Raw genomic sequence first — 19,613 nt, forward strand, 5'->3', positions numbered from 1 at the left:
CTGTCTTGGTCCTGCTCACTTGAAACCTTTAGACTCCAGGGTCTGCTTTCATACCTCTTATTGCGCTTTCACACCGTCTCGCATCTCGTCAATCAATACAATATTATCTACAAATAGCATGCACCACGACACCTCTTCTTGGATATGGTGCGTCAGTACATCCATCGACAGAGCAAACGAAAAAAGGCTGAGTGCCGACCCCTGATGCAACCCCATCATAATCGAAAAATAGTCTGAGTCCCCACTCACCGTCCTCACTCGGGTCTTTGCTCCATCATGCATGTCCTTAATCAACCTAACATAGGCAACAAGTAACCTCTACCGTCCAAGCATCTCCACTAAACCTCCCTTGGAACTTTATCGTTCGCATTTTCTAAGTCGATGAACACTATGTACAAGTCATTCTTTCTCTCCCTGTACTCCTCTATCAATCTCCTAACAAGGTGGATGACTTCTGTATTCAAACGTCCCGGCATAAACCTGAACTGATTCTAAAAAATAGCTACACTCCTCCTCACCCTTAACTCTACCACTCTTTCCCAGACTTTCATAGTATGTCTAAGCAGCTTGATACCCCGATAGTTATTGCAATTTTGGATATCACCTTTGTTCTTGTATACAGGAACCATCGTGCTTCTCTTATACTCTTCAAGCATCTTCTTCGTTCTAAAAATGACATTAAATAACCCAGTGAGCCACTCCAAGCCTGCCTTTCCCGCACTCTTCCAAAACTTCACCGGAATTTCATCCGGCTGGTTGCTTTGCCCCTACTCATCTTACATATAGCCTCCTCAACTTCATCAACTCTAATCCGCCTACAATACCCAAAGTCACAACCACTCCCTGAGAGTTCCAAATCACCCAGTACAATGCTCACATTCCCCTCCTTGTTCAAGAGACTATGGAAGTAGGTCTGCCATCTCAAACAGTTAAGCCCCTCATCCAACAAAAATCTACCTTCTTCGTCCTAGATGCACTTCTTTTGGTCCAAGTCACGCACCTTCCTTTACCTTGGCTAGCCTGAACAATCTCTTATCCCCACCTCGGGCCTCGAGTTCCTCATACAAATCACTAAAAGCTGTTGTCTTGGCCACCGTAACTGCTAGATTTGCTTCTTTCTTAGCCAACATATAATGCTCCCTATTCGCCCTCTTCTCCTGCTCGTCTACACTTTCCACTAGCTTCAGATACGCTGCTTTCTTGGTTTCCACTTTTCTTTGCACCTCTCCATTCTACCACCAGTCTCCCTTGTGACCATCAGAGAAAACCTTTGAGACCCCTAATACCTCTCTCGCAGCTTCCCGAATACACTGCGCAGTTGTGATCCACATAGCACTTGCGTCCCACTACTCCTCCAAGCCCCCATAGTCAACAGCTTGACCCCCAACTCCTGCGCTTTATCTACCGTCAAGGCTCCCCACTTGATCATATGTTGGCTATACATCGCCCTCCTCTTCCTCTTCCTCGTGATCTCAAGGTCCATGACCAGGAGCCTATGAAGGGACTAGAAGTAGGAACCCTAAAACTAAAAAGTTAAACTACAAAAATACCCTTTCAAATAACTTAAATACCCTAACAGTCCTAAATAATCTAAGGCCAAAGCCAATGCTTCATAATCAAAACCTTCATTAATGTTACAATGCTTCATATACAATGAAGCGTGTATGAGCCTCTCTTCTTCACTTATAGTTTAGATCCTTTTAAATAACAACCAAACAAATTTTTATTCATGTTTACCCGTAAAATGCCGTAAAATGGTGCAGTTAAATTTGTTACGTGATTTATAGACAAACCAACTGACTTGATTCAAAAATGGTAAATAAACAACATTAAAAGTAAGACTTAGCAATTAAAATTGAAGAAGACAACAAGCCCGGCTGCGAGAACAACGTCTCTGAGGATAGAAATAAGAACAATATAAAAAAGCAAATAAAGTAGTTTAATTGACAACGAAAATGTAATATAACAGATGTTTTGCCAAGAATTTTTGTGTCTTGCAATGGCTACTGAACCTGCTATTTATAGTTATACCTAAAGAAACAAGTTCCTAGGATCAAACCCTACTTAAATGATAATAAAGGAGCCAATGATGAAAATGTAACAGTAGGACATGAATGCAAATATTCTCTGCAATGATTGCTCATTTAATGTTAGAAAATATTCTTCATTAAATGCTACCCGATGGCAAATATTCGATTTGCTCTCGTTGACCAGACTCCCTCTGGGTTTACCCATAAATTGCATCGTTGTTCTCGGTATTGGTTGTTACTTGATTCGCTTTTCATTGTCTTTGGTTCCACATGTCATCCTATCATTTGATCATTTATTATAAATCAATTTTACCCTATACAGATAGTCCCCTGCTTTTTAGTGACATATCTTTGTGTCATCGGGAAGTTGGTGAAGATCCTTTTCTTGGTACGAAATCTCCTGAACAGTCTCTGACGCTCGAAAGGACACACGTCTTCTCACATTTAAAACCCCGAATACGTGTTGCACCATGATTCAACAGTATTTTTGACGGTTCTTGAGGTAATCATGACCATGATTTTTTTCATCTATAACCTTACTTATATTCATCATTTTACCTCTTTCTCTTCCAAAATTTTCATAAGTTCATCATTTTCTCTACACTCAACGTCCTCCTTCTTAGAAAACTTTCATCTTTCCTAACTTTCTCTAAAAACTTCACTGCCTTTTTACTACCATGGCCTCTTCTACTGAATCTTTTAGAAACTCTGGTCTTCTCTTCGGTAGAGTCTCAAAGAGAAACAAAGAAAAAGAAGATGATGTTGATTCCGAGACTCCCACTGTAAACACCATCATATCCAAACTCCTAAGTACCGCCAATGACTTCTAAGAGAAGCTTCCATACGCCTCTCCACAGACTTGGGCTGTTAGTAGGCACCCCTCCTCTATTTGACCTTCTAGTATTCCTGCTGTGAAGGAGGACTGTAACTGCCCAAACCTTGACATCCTTGCTCCGGATATGATAAAGCGAGTTACCTTCACCAACAAAGGTAGCACGTGTCTATACGTATCCCTTCACCTTGGGTCCGTTTTCCTTGGGGACGAGTGAAGTGCTTGACCCCATAAATTTTGGAGTTCTACCACCGGTACCAGATCTGCTTCGCAGAAGTGTGCCCATCTATATGGTGAACGGTGGTTTGCCTAGCCAGTTGTGCATATAGACCGGGAAAATCCTAACCATGGCACAGATGATGAATCTCTACTCCCCCGAAATTTTACATGCGGACTAATAAAATTTAGTGGCCATCACACTCTACCTTTTCCTGAGTCGTGGAACCATTTTCGTAAGTTTTTGATTCATTTTATTTCTTCGCGAAAAGCTTGCTTTCTGTTATCTTGACCTCTTTGTTTCTTTTGCTTCAGCTACCCGGTGAGAACCACCATGGGTTCAAGGCCTGGACCAGTGGGTTTAGAAGATTTTGGATGTTACAACACCAGAATCTCGACGGTGGAAAAGAAATGGTCCCCAAATATGGGTGGAGGGCCAAGAACCATGGTAAACCGAATCATTTTGCCTTTTGTCTTTGTATGAACATAGGTAATTTTGCAAACTCCATGTTTTGCTTGATTCAGGACTCCCACAGGGCTCTGTCACCTACCCCGAGGTTGATATTTTGGTTGACCCTGCGGAGGCCGCGAGGGTGCTACAAAGTGCCCTTGCTCAAAGCAGTGCCCTCAGATTTGCTTCTAGTGAGGGTGCTTCCTCTCGGATTTCCCAGCTAGAGAACAAACAACTAAAAAGGTGACGTTCTTTCTCAGTAGGGGATAAAAATAAGAAAATAAAGACCACAACGAAGGATCCAGCCACATTGGTTGTTGTGGAAGTGGCTCCCCTCCAAAGAAGAAAGATAACTTCATCAGCTCAACTGGATGCTCAGCAGGGAAAGCTTCAAAACCCGAACACAAATGACATCCAAGCACTTTGGGGCGAGATGGAAATAGTGGAGGATGCTGATTCTCACTTTCCAACTCCAGTTGCTATCTCCAGTCCAAGGAGCTTGGACATCGGGCCTCTTCTAACTTCGAACACTGAGAAACCAATAATCAGCATTACTCCCGTTGCAATTGCTTTACAACCTTTAACGCCAACAACTTCATGTCCCTCTACACCAGCTGTAACTTCTCCACCAGCACCCACTGTGTCTTCTCCACTAGAAACAGATGTTTGAGAGGCGGCAGCTCCTCCTACTTGGTCTCCCGACTACGAGAGTCTAGGGCATAATTATTCACCCCCTTCCCCAGATCCCCGAGGGAGGATGAGTGCTACTCTTTCAGTTTCGAAGGAGTACCATCTACTGCCTAGGCTAGTAGAGCTTGCAAACTACCTGAAGCAGTTTGCTTTAGAGAAATATATGAAGAAATTACGCCCCCTTTTGGGGGAGTGTTTGTTGAGCAATTTATGCATAATGCGGCAATGGTACCGTACTTTTTTTCTTATCACTTGTTTTCTGTTTTGTTGTAACGGGATTTCTAACCTTAATATTCTTTTTTACAGGCCAACTTTCTTGCTTCCGAGGGCCTGCAGAAATTGATCCTTGATAAGTAAGGACTCTCCTCCGAGTGGGATCAATTATTGGCCGAAAGGGATCAACTTGTTGTGCGCCTCTCGTGTTGGAGGCAAAAGCTACTAAGGTGGGCGAGGTTGAGGACCGGTTTCAGCAAAGCAAATAAGAAGTGATGGCCCACAGCCAAGAAGCCACTCAATTACATGCACAATTCCAAGAGGCTAAGGCTAAGTGGGCTGAGCTCCAAGATGTTGTGCTTACTACTATCGAGCGTGAGTCTGCCTTCGAGTAATAGGTGAATAACTTAAAGGCAGCCATGAGCTCCAAAACCGAGGAGGCAAATATTGTCGAGGATAAGAGGGATAGAATGGAGGAGAGATTCAAGAAGGTCATGGAGCAAAATGAGATTCATCTATATACAACCTGTGATCTTGATTCTAGCCTCGGTGCCATGAGATCCGAGAGGGATGGCCTTTAGGCCGAGGTTGACAGACTTAAATTAAAGCTCTAGCACCAAGGGGATTCCCTTGTATTTGAGAAGATGAATGCTATGTGTAATATGAGGAGAAAAACCTTGGAAGAGGCTAGAGCGGTCGCCATTGATATTGATAATTACATCACTAAGGCCTGAGAATTGGAGCTAGCTGCTCGAGAACATCTCCCTGATCAGCCCACTGTAACTGACTCTTCGAGCAATAGTTCTGAGTATTCGAGAACCGAGGACATAATTGAAGAGAACTTTGAACCTGCAGTTGATCTGTCCTCTTCTATCGGGGGGATGCAGATGCCTCTCTTCTCCGAGGCTTCGGTGGCGATAATGCTTAGCTTATTTCCTTTTGTTGTTTTTCCCCTTATTTGTTTTTGAACTTTGTAATTATGCAAAACTTTTCGTCGAATTTGGCTCTTTTGATAAATATAGAAGAACTTTCTTTCAATTGTCATATAAGGTATATTTTCTTTGTGTTGAATTATTTAAAGATTAGGGCATACTTTCATCCGATAGCTTCCGGTTCAGGGCATGAATTCTTCAGAAATCAATCCTTTACTATGAGGGTTTCATAAGAGAGGGATCTCTTATGTTTACGGTTCTCTTGAAGAGGATGTCTCATGTTCATTCCGGCACAAGCAATTGAATTTTTTTGTTAACTTTCAAATGATAAAATCAACTCATCTTTTGGACAAGAAACAAGATAAAAATAGAAGAAATTTATTTTATTCCTTCTATCTTTAAAAGTACATACGCATTCGTTTTCTAAAGAAAATAAAAAGAAACTACCAATACATGTGGCTAACTTGTACAACTTATTTCTACAGGGCTGGCCATGCAGTCCCCGGTCCTGATGAGACATTGTTGTTCCCGGTTTTCATAGCATTCATGTTGCTGTATCTGATACTATCCCCCCAGTGTTCGAATGCGAAGTATGCAAATTGGAACACTAGAAGTCTTGCTTCATCGGTGGAAGCAACTCGTGAACGGTTAAATAGTCTTTGGTTAGATGGCGAGTTTTGTTTCCCATTAGGAACTTGCCATCGAGCTAAAGATTATTTAACCATCCCATAGTTGTTTATGATTTCAATGCCTTGTCATTTATAGGTCTTAACCTAGCCGATGACACTCCTCTCATAGTATGCTTTTTGTTGCTGCCTCATTAGAAACCTTGCCAGAAAAATCCGATTGGGATAAAAACTGGTCGAACGGAAAAAGACTACAGCATATACCTAGATAGGATCTATCAGCAATAATACCTTTTGAGGTGAGTCACGTTCCAATTTTTGGGCAATTTGACTCCAACTTGATTTTCCAATTCGTACAATCCTTTATCGGTAATAGCTGAAACCCAATAGGGACCCTCCCATGTTAGATCCAGCTTCCCAGCATTGATTTCCCGATTGTTTGAGTTACCTTTCTCAAAATCAAGTTTCCTACTTTGACGTAGCAAAGATTAGCCCTCCGATTATAATACATTTCCATCATTTTCTTTTGGGACACCATCCTCACGTATGCCAAGTCCCTATATTTATCGAGCAAATCCAACTTCACCAGTAATGCCACATTGTTTGTTTCTTCGTTTGCTCAGGAAAACCGTAAACTTGGCTCCCTTACTTTTACTGGTATCATAGATTCTGTGCCATATACGAGAGATAAAGGTGTTTCTCCCATGATCGATTTTGCCGTCATCCGGAACTCCCATAGCACACCTGGTAACTCTTCAGGCCATTTTTTTTTAGAAACTTCTAACCTCTTTTTGAGGTTTTGGATAATCGTCTTATTGGTTGACTCCGCCTGTCCATTAGCATTGGGATAATGTGGTGAGGATGTAATTCTCTTAATTTTCATATCTTCCAAAAACTTTATAACTTTTGAGCCTATGAACTATGATATAGTCCCATAGAAAATCGATCATTTCGCGTTCATCGATCTTTTGGTATGGAGCTGCTTCAACCCATTTAGTGAAGTAATCAGTTAAAATTAAAAGAAATTTTTCCTTTCCCGGACCCGATGGAAATGAACCAACTATATCCATCCCCTATTTCATTAATGGCCACGAGGACAATACCGAACGAAAGAATTTCGTCGGTTGGTGCACCAACTATTCATAACACTTACATTTCTCACTTTTCTAAGGAACGTCTTTGCATCTTGCTCCATCCGAGGACAATAGTATCCTGCCCTCACCAGCTAGAGTACCAACAAATCAGTACCGGAATAGTTCCCGTAAATTCCTTCAAAGACTTCTCTCATCACGTAGTCCACCTCCGAGGCTCCCAGACATCAGGACAATGGACCATGGTACGATATTCTGTATAATTGTCCACCCATGAGGCAGTAACGAGCCGCTTTGGTTCGTAGTGACCGTGATGCCTTCGGGTCTTCAAGCAATTTTCCATGCCGAAGATATTCAACAAACATGTTCCTCTAGTCCCAAACTAAGTTGGTTGTATAGACTTCATAATAACCATCCACACCTACTACCAAATGTAGAAGTTGAACGATAGTAGCAGAGTCAGATCTTTTCATCTCCGTGGATGACCCCAGATTAGCCAATGCATCGCTTCCACGTTCTCTTCTCTCGGAATATGTATGATCGACCATTCCCTAAATCGTGCAAGCAATGACTGAACCTTGTTCACCTATTGTTGCATGCGTTACTCCTTTGTATCAAAAATCATGTACACTTGGTTTACTACCAATTGGAAATCACGTTTGATCTTGATAGCCTCAAAGCTGAGTCCCCGGGCTAGTTCAAGTCCTGCTACCAAAGCCTCATACTCAACTTCATTGTTAGTTAACATAACACTTTTAATGGTCTGCCTAAGGGTCTCCCCCGAGGGTGTGATTAGACCCACCCCGAGACCGGAACCTTTTATATTGGAAGCTGCATCCATAAACAAGGTCTAAACTCCTGATATTGTTTCGATACCAACATTGCCTCTTTAGCAGCTAGGGGCATTAACCCGACAACTGAAATCAGCCACAAAGTCAGCCAAAGCTTGTGATTTGATCGGATTCCTAGGCTTGTATTCAATATCAAACTAACTAATTTCGACTCCTATTTAGCCAGACGAACAACTCAGGCTTGTGAAGAATATTCCTTAAACAAAAGGTTGTCACAACGGCTATTGAGTGACATTGAAAATAAGGCCTAAGCTTTCGAGAGGTGACTACGAGAGCTAAGGCCAATTTTTCAAGGTGCGGATAATGAGTCTCTACTCCTGGCAGTATTTTACTAATATAATAGACATTAAATTGTGTACCTTTCTTGCTCCAGGACTAAAACGGCTCTTACCGCTACTTCCGAGGCTGCAAGATATATTAGTAATTGTTTGCCTTCCCTTTGTTTTAATAGTAACTGGGGGCTTGATAGGTACTTTTTCAAGTCTTTCAAATCATGCTGGCATTTCAAAGTCCATTCGAAATTGTTCTTCTTTTTCAGAAGTGAGAAGAAGTGACAACATTTTTCTTAGGATCGTGAGATGAATCGACTTAAGGCTGCTAACCTTCTGGTTAATCTTTGTACCTCTTTTACATTTGTTAATTGATTTGGAATGTCCTCGATAACTTTGATTTTGTTGGGATTTACCTCGATCCCTCTTTGCGAGACCAGGATCTCCAAGAGTTTTCCAGAACAAACCCGAACACACACTTTTTTAGGTTTAGTTTCATGTTATGCTTCCTCAAGATATCAAAGGTTTCTTGGAGGTGTTTTAAGTGGTCCCCTGCATCCAAAGACTTGATTAACATGTCATCGATATACACTTCCCTTCTTTTGCCTATTTGCTTCTCGAACATCTTGTTTACGAGCCTTTGATAAGTGGATCCAGCATTTTTAAGCCCAAATGACATCACATTATAACAATATGTGCCAAAGTTTGTTATGAATGAAGTTTTTCCTGATCCTCCGAGTTCATCTTGATTTGATTGTACCCGAAGTAGGCATCAAGAAAACTCATTAACTCATGCTCGGCCATTGCGTCAATCATTTGATCAATGTTTGGTAATGGGAACGAGTCTTTAGGGCACACCTTATTAAGTCCTTGTAATCTACGCGCATTCTAAACTTTTTATTCTTCTTTGGAACTACAACTACATTAGCTAAATATTCTAGATACTTTACCTCCCAAATTGAACCGATGTCGAGTAGTCGAGTTACCTTTTCTTTAACAAACCTGTTTCTGACCTTGGCTATTGGGTGTTTCTTTTGTTTCACTGGTAGGAAGTTCAAATCCAGGCTTAGCTTGTGCATGACCACCTCTAAGGGAATACATGTCATATCCAAGTGTGACCATGCAAAACAATCGACGTTAGCTTTAAGGAAATTAATAAATCCTGACATGAGTTCGAGATTGAGTCTATTTCCCAAGTGAAACTTTATTTCCAAGAATTCTTCGAATAGAGCCACTTTCTCGAGTTCATTTGCGGTTGACTTGGTTGCATCTGTCTCCTTTGGTACCTGAAAGTATCTCGGCACTTGGTGGTATTTCGAAGACTCCTTGCCTTTATCGTCTTCATTTGGCAAGGGAGAAGGTGTTGGTTCATGTAATGGCTACTTGTTGGGTTCCTTCCTTTTGTTGCTGGAAATAGACACTATGTTTATTTCTCTTGCTGCCGGTTGATCTCCCTTAGCTGCTTGATTCTGTAGTCGGGAATTTCAACAATTGACAGTATTCATCTCATATATCCATAACCTTTTGAGGATTATGTTGTAACCCATGTCACCGTCTACCACTTTGAATAAGGTGGTTTTGGTTACCCCTTCAACATTCGTGGGCAGCAAGATCTCTCCTCGAGTTGTCAGGCCTGCCAAGTTGAACCCATCAAAGAGCTTTGGTGTCGGAATAATGCTTCCGGTTAACTTTGCTTGTTCCAGCACTCTCCATTAAATGATGTTGGCTGAGCTTCCTAGGTCAACCAAAACATGCTTAATCTTGAAATCTAAGACATTGAGAGAAATTACCAGGGAATTACTATGTGGTAGAAGAAGTCCGTCGGTGTCTTCCTCCGTGAAGGTGATGTCATCTGCTGTGACTTCCCAGAGTCTCTTGTTGTGGGTCACTGATATCTTGTTTTCTTGGCCTCTGAGAGGGTTACACCATTAATTTCATTCCCTCCAAAAACCATGTTGATAGTCAACTGAGGGGAGTCTTATGCTATCTTTGAAGGCTCCGCAATGTCCCGGCTATGGCCATAATTTTTCTTGGCTCGATTACTTAAAAACTCCCTGAGAAGGCCGTTTTTCAACAACATTGCCACCTCTTTACGCAGAAGTCAGTAGTCCCTAATTTTGTGGCCATGAGTCCTATGATATTCACACCATGAGTTAGGATCCCTCTGGTTGGGATCTGATCTGATTGGCTTCGATAATCATGCTTCTTTGATTCATCATTGTTGATACCAACTCCACTATACTGACGTTGAATTTAATCCGACAACCTGGAATATGTGGAATCTCGAACCCTCGGTACCTCCTTTTCTTGTAATGACCTACTGTTTCGGTCACTATTAGTTCTTCTATCCAGAGCGAACCTATCTGAGTACCAGAACCTTTTGCTATTGCGTCTTTTGGTTCTCTTATATGGAAGGAAACTACCTTTAGAAGATCGCCGATCAACATCAAATCGCTTTTGAATTCATCCTGGCTCTTGTCTCGATCCCGTCCCCTGGTAGATGTCGGGAACCCGAGTTGATTGTCTTCTATCCTTATTTTTGACTCATAACGATTATGGACATCCGCCCATGTGGCCCTTAGAATTCGAGCAGGTTTTCCTTCGCCTTTCGGGAGGTGCCAAAACTCCTTGGATTCAAACCCTTTGTGAATGCCTATGCTGCCCACTTGTCTAGTACAATCGATAACAACATCCTCTCTTTCTGGAACCTAATCACGAACTCCCCCTATAATGCAGACTTACCTTGCACGATCCTAAATATGCTCGCCATTTTGGCTTGGACATTCCTTGCCCCGTGAGCCTTTATGAATGAATCTTCAAGCATTTCAAAAGAGACAATTGAATGCTCGGGTAAGAGTGAATACCACGTTAGGGCCTCCTTTGTAAGGGTTTCACCAAACTTCTTTAGTAAGACTAATTCGATATCATGTTGAGCCAAATCGTTCTCTTTTACATCCGTGGTATATGTTGTGATGTGCTCCTACGGATCCGAAGTCCCATCATATTTGGTATGTCTGACATTTTAAACCTCTTAGAAATCAACTCTGGTGTTGCGCTCGGTTTAAACGGTAGTTGAGTGTACTTTTTTGAATCTAGGACTTTCTAAACTGGTGGTGCACGCAGAATCTAATCCATTCGAGTGTGAAACTCCTTTGCATTTTGGTCCATCCGTTAGTTCATTTCCCTTACAAATTTCATAAGCTCGATTTTGAATGGTTCATTCCCGTTATCATTACCAAATCTGCTACCAGTCCCCCCGACACCGTCAAAGCCAACCTCACCCCTTGAGGTGTTGTTATCAACTCTTTGAGCCATTTGATTTGAAGGAATGCCGGGAAGAACCGGGCCCTTCCATTTGCGTTTTTGGAAGCACCTGACAATGCTTGCTTCAATTCCTTCAACACCCGATCCTACCTTTAGAGGTGGCCCATGATGGCTTTTTGTTTCTCTCTCAGGATTCTTACTGTTTCCGCAATTTTCCTTATTGCCTTGTTAAATATTTAACTGTTGAGTTACCTAACTTGAAGTTGTTATTTCTTGGATTATCTTACTGTTGAGTTTTGGTGTTGAAGTTGTAATAGCCGTGATCACATTGAGGCAAAATTGTAAATTGTTGAAATACTATTCTTATTGAGTTATTCACTTTTAGTTGTTATTATTGAGACTCTTATACGCATTGTGGTTGAGCCATGGGCTATTTATTATGGAAACATTATTACTGTTGACTTCTTTGGCAAGTTGTGGTATTGGGCACTTGAGGTGCGATTTGTGATATGTTATGATATTGATACACATGCAGTGGTATAAGTATAGGGGTTGATACACATGCGGTGAGATAAGGTGGGCTTAATACACGTTTTTCTAGCAGAGGAACTATTTGAAGCCACGTGGTGTGATAAAGTGGGCTAAAATACGGGTATCTATTTCGGGAAAATATTTTTCAAAACTAAATGTAATGTTCCCCCAGTGTTATAAGGAAATATTGTGATGGTTTACTGTGAAATAAGATACGAGGCGGTACCTTAAACGTGATTCTTTTTGTTACATTTCATTTACATCACATGTGTTTTGTCTGCATTGTTTCCTTGATATTCTTATTATGTGTTCCTCCCTTTATACCTTCATTGCCTTAATTTTAGTGTAGCTTATCTTGTTGTATTTTTTGGTGTATCATTTCCTTATTTCCATTATTGTACTGTACCACACCTATTCAGCTTCTTTATTTATTCAGATAGGTGTCTTGACCTGACCTTGCCACTACTATACCGAGGTTGCGCTTGATCTTATTGGGTACCATTGTGGTGTACTCATACTATGCTTCTGCATATTTTTTGTGCAGATCTAAGTACTTCATACCAGGTTAGGCATCCGTGAATTGAGTTTTGGATCGATGACTTCAAGGTATACCTGCCAGCGTTCGCAAACCTCGGAGTCACCCTCTATCTTAGTTTCTATTGCATACTCTTGTTATAGATACTGATGTATTAGGGATGTTTCAGTATACTCGTGTAGAGATTATGACTAGGTCTCACTAGATTTTGGGTGTTATTGTCAGTTGTGTTGTGGAATTATTTTATGATAGCTGGTTGGCAGTCGAATCATCAAGTAATAATAGAGCATAGCTTAGCATGTTAAATGCAACACAACAAAACATGTAAAAATGCATGACACATATAAGGAAGTCACATGCATATTCAAGGATGTCACTGTCATACCATCACATAAACATAAACAATGAAAATTTCCCCCAGGCCATTACATAACATCCCTACAATTCCACCCTTATTTTGACGCATGCACATCATAATGAAATGCCTCTCTTATATCACCACATGCCCATAACAACGAAAATGCCTCCCTTATGTCATTGCATGCACATAACAATAAAATGCCTCCATTATGTCGTTGCATGAACATATCACCACCCTTATTTCGCCATTGAAATGTCACCTTTATACTCCACACAACATCAACAGTGAAATGCCACCCTTATACTTCACACATCAATAACAACATCCCCATATGTGACACAATTATCACAATAATGCAAGATAATGATTTATTATCAAGAGGCATATTCTCATAACTCGAAATAAAGCGCACAAGGATATGATAACAATAAATGCAGATAAAGCATGACTATGGCTAAATAAACTATAGAAACCAAGTTCAAGTAGTCATACAAAGGATTACATATATTAAACATAGAGTGCACGCATCCCAATCAAGTCACATTACAGGAACAAGTTCGGATGTGTGTTCATAACCTATGTGTACCTATCTCCGAGGCAAATATAGTATATGTCTTGAGATTTTGCTCATCATGTTCAACATAAAGTACTAATAGACTCAACATTCCTCCAACATGGTTTATTGTACTCACGTGGTTGATTAATTAAATACTACATCGAATCAAGTAAAGCACACAACCAAATATGTCATAGAGTAAGCTATAATCTATCCCGAGTATGAATACCCATGGCACATGTAATGTAATAACCTGACCGGCCGTTTTGATTATTTTAGCCTCGTTCCCCTATTTGATGCTTTACATACGTGCATTAGTTATTATGTGACTTACCAGGGTGGTTGGTTTGGTTTCGGGGAGGTTTTAGGGTGAAGTTGGCACTTAGTCCTAAGGATGGAAGCTTAAGATGTAAGAGTTGACCGGAGATTGAATTTTGTATAGACAACTCTAGAATGGTGTTTGATGATTCCAATAGCTTCGTATGGTGATTTTGGACTTGGGCATATCTACGAATTTGGATTCTGAGGTCCGTAGATTGGTTTGGTGCTTTTTGGCAAAAATTGGAAAGTTGAAGGTTTGGAAGGTTAATAAGTGTGACCGAGGGTTGATTTTAATGGTATCGGGTTCGGATTGCAATTCCGAGAGTTGGTATATGTCTGTTGTGTCATTTGGAATTTGTGTGCAAACTTTGAGGTCATTCTGAGTTGATTTGATATGGTTCGACATGAGTTTTGGAAGTTGAAAGTTTATTGGTTCCTTAGCAGTGGCGAAGCCAGAAAATTTATAATGGGTGTTCAAACTTGAATGAAGTAAAAAAAAATTCCTATAAAGGGTGTTCAATATATGTTATATACCACTAAAATCTAATATTTTATCTATATATATAGTGTAATTTTTCAACGAACCACGCTTAGTGCTATGTAGCTTCGCCCCTGTTCCTTAGGCTTTAATTGAGGTGTGATTCGTAGTTTTGATATTGTTTTGCGTGATTCAAGGCCCCCAATAGGTCACTGTAATATTTTGGGACTTTTTGGCATGATTGTATAGGGTCCCAGGGGCTCTGATGAGTTTCGCGATGGTTTTAGGTCATTTATATGTGTTTGTGAGTCGCTAGTTGCTGGAGTGTCTGCAGTGCTTCGCAATCACAGAGCTCGAACCACGATCGCGTAGAGGAACCTTTGGGCAGCTGAAGTGTTGTTCTTGCGATCGCATAGGTGGTAGATGCATTTGCAGTGTGTTGTGATGGTTGGCCTTTGCATTTTCGAGAGGGCCTCGTGTTCGTGTAGCATTGAGCCAGGCTAGGGAATGGTCGGAGCCATGCCTTCGCATTCATGAAACAGGGGACGCATTCACGAAGGGTTAGGTCATTAGAGGTTACTATCGCGACTGTGGTATAACATTCACGAAATGTAGTTTGGAGCTGGTGTGATTTTATTTTGTGATCATGATGGTTGTTCTGTGATCACAATGCATATGCATGGGCAAATTATTTAAGTACACTATTTCGAAGGTTTTGGTTATTTTATCAGATTTTGAGTTATAGAGCTCAGATTTGGGCGATCTTGGAGGGGATTTTCACGATTTGGATTAGGGTATGTATTTTTTACTCGGATTTGTTTATTTTCCATGATCCCAACCTTGATTTTAGCATTTAATTGGTGAATCTTAGTGGAGAAATTTGGGATTCTAGTAAAAACATTTTTAAAGTATAAATTGATGACCTGAGGCTCAATTTGAGGTCGAATTTGGACAAAACACGTATATTTAGACTCGTATCGGAATAGGTATTCGGAATTTGTAAGTTTGATCGGGTTTTGGGGTACAAGCCTGGAGTTGAATTTTTTATTTTAGTTAAAGAGCTTAGCTTTATAATTTGGAATCGTTTCCTATGGCTTTTATTGATGATATTAAGTAATGTTGGCTAGATTTAACCAGTCTGAAGTTTGATTCACGTGGGAAGGACTTCTTAGAGTATTGATTTAACTTGTTTGAGGTAAGTATCTTACCAAAACTTGGTTGATAGCTACATGCTATAGGTGGCGCATATGTATAGGGTTGAGCCCATGTGCGTGCACCGAGGTATTTATTCATACTTGGGGTAGTGCTTAGGCTATGATATGTCTTGAGTTGATTGCTAAGCTTCATGTTGTGATATTTTTCCTATCTTTATTTCTTTTTTGAGCTATTTGTACCATGTTTGAGGTTACATAAAGGTTAATCTTCTGATTGAACTTGATAAATTGATACTTTCGCTATATGTTTGCCTGATTGAGCTGTGATAGCACACTTTGCACATGCATACACCTTAGCATGTCACTTATACCGGTCTAGAAGTATGAAATTTGATGTTCATTGACCTTGTACACGTATTCTTGTGTATTTGCTTTCTGTGTGATGTGGATTGGACTAGTAGCCTCTAACACGCCGAGCAGATTGTGAAATTGAGCCTGTGACCACACCGAGCAGATTGTGATATTGAGTCTGTGACCACGCCGGTCGGATTATGATATTGACCATGTGACCATGAGTGAATTATGATTATTTGCACGTGACTATGCCATGCTGCGTGTGGATATGGATCCATCCCCCTAGGGTCACCCTCTCATGTTTCTTCTTGATGGTATACACGTGATTTGAGGAAACTGATCAGTGGTTTGGTATGATCTTGAAAATTTTAACTAAAAGCGGGCAAATGTTTGATTTGGTTGCATTTCATCTTTACTAATATCCTTGGTCATTTACATGATTAGTTGCATATCTTCTTTATATATTGGATTGTTGTCTGAGCAGAATGTGTTAAGTTATTGAGTGCACCAAGGTGGTTTAATTTGTGATTCATGACTTGATCATATTATTGTTCTGTACTTGTTAGAATTTATGAACTGTACATGTGATTAGTGAGTATCATTTACAATTCTTGCTTCTATTACCTCACTGATATTAGTTATGATATTTGTTGAGTACATGGGATCAGTTGTACTCATACTACACTTTGCACTTAATTGTGTAGATCTAGGTGTTGGATCAAGCCACTAGTAGCTGAGACTTGTTTTCTAAGTTATCTTGGAGAGACGAGGCAGAGTTGCATCCCGACCGTAGTCTTGGCGTTTCTTTTCATTTTGTAAGGTTGTCTTTCATTCAGACATTATTGTTATTTGGTATTTCAGAATTGGATTTTCATATTAGAGCTCATGACTCTGTATTTACCAGTTCTGGGAGGTTTTTTATGAATCGACGTTGTTGTTTATGTTAATTTGCCTTAGACTTGTACTATTTCTTTTAATTTAGTATTTAAATTTTGTTTTTGTTATGTTTGGCTTGCCTAGCAAGTGAGTTGGATGCCATCACGACCAGTTGGTGGTTTTGTATCGTGACATGTATATACACTCATCACCTCATATATACATCACCCCATCATATAGCCAACAATATCAATTAGAATAAATAATTCCCTTAGCCAAAGTTAGGCAAGACACTTACCACAATGAGTCCAAATCAAACCTAAAAAATAGCCTCTCTCTAAAAATCACCTCCGTCCTGCCCAAATCTAGCCAAAATAACTCAATAGCGTCAAATAACGCTATAGGAATCAATTCCAATTAATAAAGTTTCAATTTTTAACCAATTCCCACATATTCCCCATAAGCCTAAATATTTGATTTGTTTTCAAAAGCAAGTCCAATTCGACTCTCAAATTCTAAATTTTCAATTTTAGTCAAAAAATCCTAAAATTTTCTTTCAACTTCTATGATTTTGGTCAAATAAATCCTAAGGAATCAAGATATAATATCAAAATGAAGTGAAATTCACTTACCCAATATATTGTGTGAAAATCTCCCTCGAAAACCATCAAACCAAGCTCCCAATTTGAAAATATGATAAAATAAGCTCAAACCTCGAAATGGCCTCTATGTATCGGTTGCAGATCTCACATTTATGGCCAAAAGTTCGCAATTGTGGTCACTGCAATTGGGACCAAAGGCCTGCATTTGCTAAACCACCTGATCCAAGCCGAAGTCGCATTTCCGACAAAATACTTCTTCGAAGCAAAGTCCATCCAGAAGCGACAACTCGCAATTACGACCACCAGAATTGCAAATGCGAACCCAACCACTGGAGCTTGCTGTTGCAAAAGCGACAACAATCATCGCATGAGTGAACAACCCCGTGCTCGCAATTGCGGACAAACACTCACAAATGCGAGAACTGCCTCACATGCCAATATTCACAAAAGCGATATTCCCCTCAAAATACGATAGTCGCATTTGCAATATATCCATCGCAAATGCAAAAACTGTAGAACCAGAATTTCTAGCTAGGCCAAAACCATCCGAATTCATCCCAAACTCACTCGAGCCCCTCGGGACCCCGTCCAATCATACTCAACCTAGGAACCTCCAAATCAAAATCCAAACATACGCCTACGTCCAAAATCACCTTACGAACCAATTGGAACCCTCAAAACACAAATCCAATAATTTTTACATAAAAGTCAAACCTTAGTAAACTCTTCCACTTAAAGCTTCCAAATACGAAAATTTCTCTTCCAAATCCATCCCCAACCTCTTGAATATCAAAACCAACCATACACACAACTTGTGTTACATCATATGAAGCTACTAAAGACCTCAAACCATCAAATAGAACTCTATAGCTCAAAACGACTGGTCGGATCACTACAATATTGATTCATATCAATCAACCAAGTCGTAAAATTATTCAACATCATAATTATATACATACAAACTTCATTAGTTATCTAAGGCACAACATTGCGAGTTAACCAGATTATTAACTAGATATGATTCACCCTAAGTGTTTGAAAAATAGGTAATATGTAAACTAGCAAATATAACATCCATTTATTGTTTCACAATACTTGCGTTTTGAGTACATCTGAGAACAGGAAGTACGAAGCGGGGGTTTAAAAGGGGTTTGCCTTTGTATTTCCTTCGAGTGTAGTCTTTTGAAAGCGGCTCGATATAATAATACCTCGCAAGATAAGAGAAACAAAATTGTTAGTGAAATAATATAAAGTTAAAATATATTACATATGACATGTTTTGAAATAATTTTTGTTTTAAAATGTTTTTAGAAAATAGTTTTTGAAAATGTTTGAAAATGTTTTTTGAGGCTCAGATATATTTTTTTATTCTATCTAAACATGAGAATGGCAACCGCCTTGGTTGTGACTACGGTGGTCAACTGTATCACCGTCCAAAGTGTCGGTGACACATTTCTCGTCTTTTCTTTTTCGATGAGTTTATCGCCATTGACTCGTTTATTTTTAGGCCCAATACTGAGGGTCAATCAGAGGGTCGTGGCCTCAATAACTCGGTTATTTTCATCGGCCGAGGTATGATATTTGTTCAAAATTAATAGTGTCCCGTCGATAAAGAAAACCAGCAACTAATGCTAAAGTGTTATTATTCCCATACACGGAGTTGATATTTCACAATGAAAGATGGTAATAACAGCACATGGTGGTGAAAAGATCACTAGTGAAAATTTCCAACGAAATAAAAGAGACAAAATTTCCTGTACATACCCACATTGTTTACCCTCAAAATCGGATAACAATTGAATTTGTAAGTAGTTTTAAGGATACGTGGGTTAATTTGACACAAAACGATAAATTAAATTATAAATAAAGCAAACAATAATAAGTAAATTCAAACCTTATGACTTGAATAGTTGTAGACTTGAATGGTAAGCCTCACTCGATTTGGATGTGATTCAAATGGTGTCAAATACAGAAGAATAGTAGCTAACAGGAAGAAAATAATATTATAATGCTTTGGGATGTGTGTTGCAATGTACTTTACAAATAATCAGACCCCCTTTATATAGTAGGGGAATCCTATTTTAGGTACAATTCTATAAAAGGTAAAAAATCTCATGATTTGCTAATTAATCATTTTCTCATTGATACATGCCGAGATTCTCACCGTGATATCCGATCGGTTAGGAATATTTTGGCCTTCCGTTATTTGGTCCAAAAATGTTTCCTCGAACTCATTCGGAGTCGAGGTCGATTCCGGGGTCATGGACTCGATGTTCTCGAGAATGGGCATTCTGACCTTGTACCTTAGTTCGGTAGAACCCGGGGTCGATCTTCAGCCCATCATATATCAATCCCGATCTGTCATGCAATAGACGAGCCC

The 19,613-nt window shown here is 39.9% G+C and overlaps 1 protein-coding gene across 1 annotated transcript; it reads right to left on the reverse strand.

Moving 5' to 3' along the window:
- Positions 1-733: 733 nt before the first annotated feature.
- LOC138879800 (uncharacterized) lies at positions 734-1,483 on the reverse strand. Its single transcript, XM_070159434.1, has 3 exons — positions 1,337-1,483; positions 1,011-1,232; positions 734-913 (listed from the first exon to the last, which is right to left on the reverse strand). The coding sequence occupies exons 1-3, from the start codon at positions 1,481-1,483 to the stop codon at positions 734-736; spliced, it is 549 nt and encodes a 182-aa protein (XP_070015535.1).
- Positions 1,484-19,613: the final 18,130 nt, after the last annotated feature.

Source organism: Nicotiana sylvestris, chromosome 10 (assembly GCF_000393655.2).
Source record: "Nicotiana sylvestris chromosome 10, ASM39365v2, whole genome shotgun sequence".
In the NCBI taxonomy this organism is placed as follows: Eukaryota; Viridiplantae; Streptophyta; class Magnoliopsida; order Solanales; family Solanaceae; genus Nicotiana; species Nicotiana sylvestris.

Coding starts and splice junctions, on each gene's coding strand:
- LOC138879800 (XM_070159434.1), bottom strand. CDS start 1,483: ATGGACCTTGAGATCACGAGGAAGAGGAAGAGGAGGGCGATGTATAGC. Junction 1,233..1,336: donor GGAGGAGTAGTGGGACGCAA/GTGCTATGTGGA, acceptor GACTGGTGGTAG/AATGGAGAGGTGCAAAGAAA. Junction 914..1,010: donor GATTGTTCAGGCTAGCCAAG/GTAAAGGAAGGT, acceptor TTGAGATGGCAG/ACCTACTTCCATAGTCTCTT.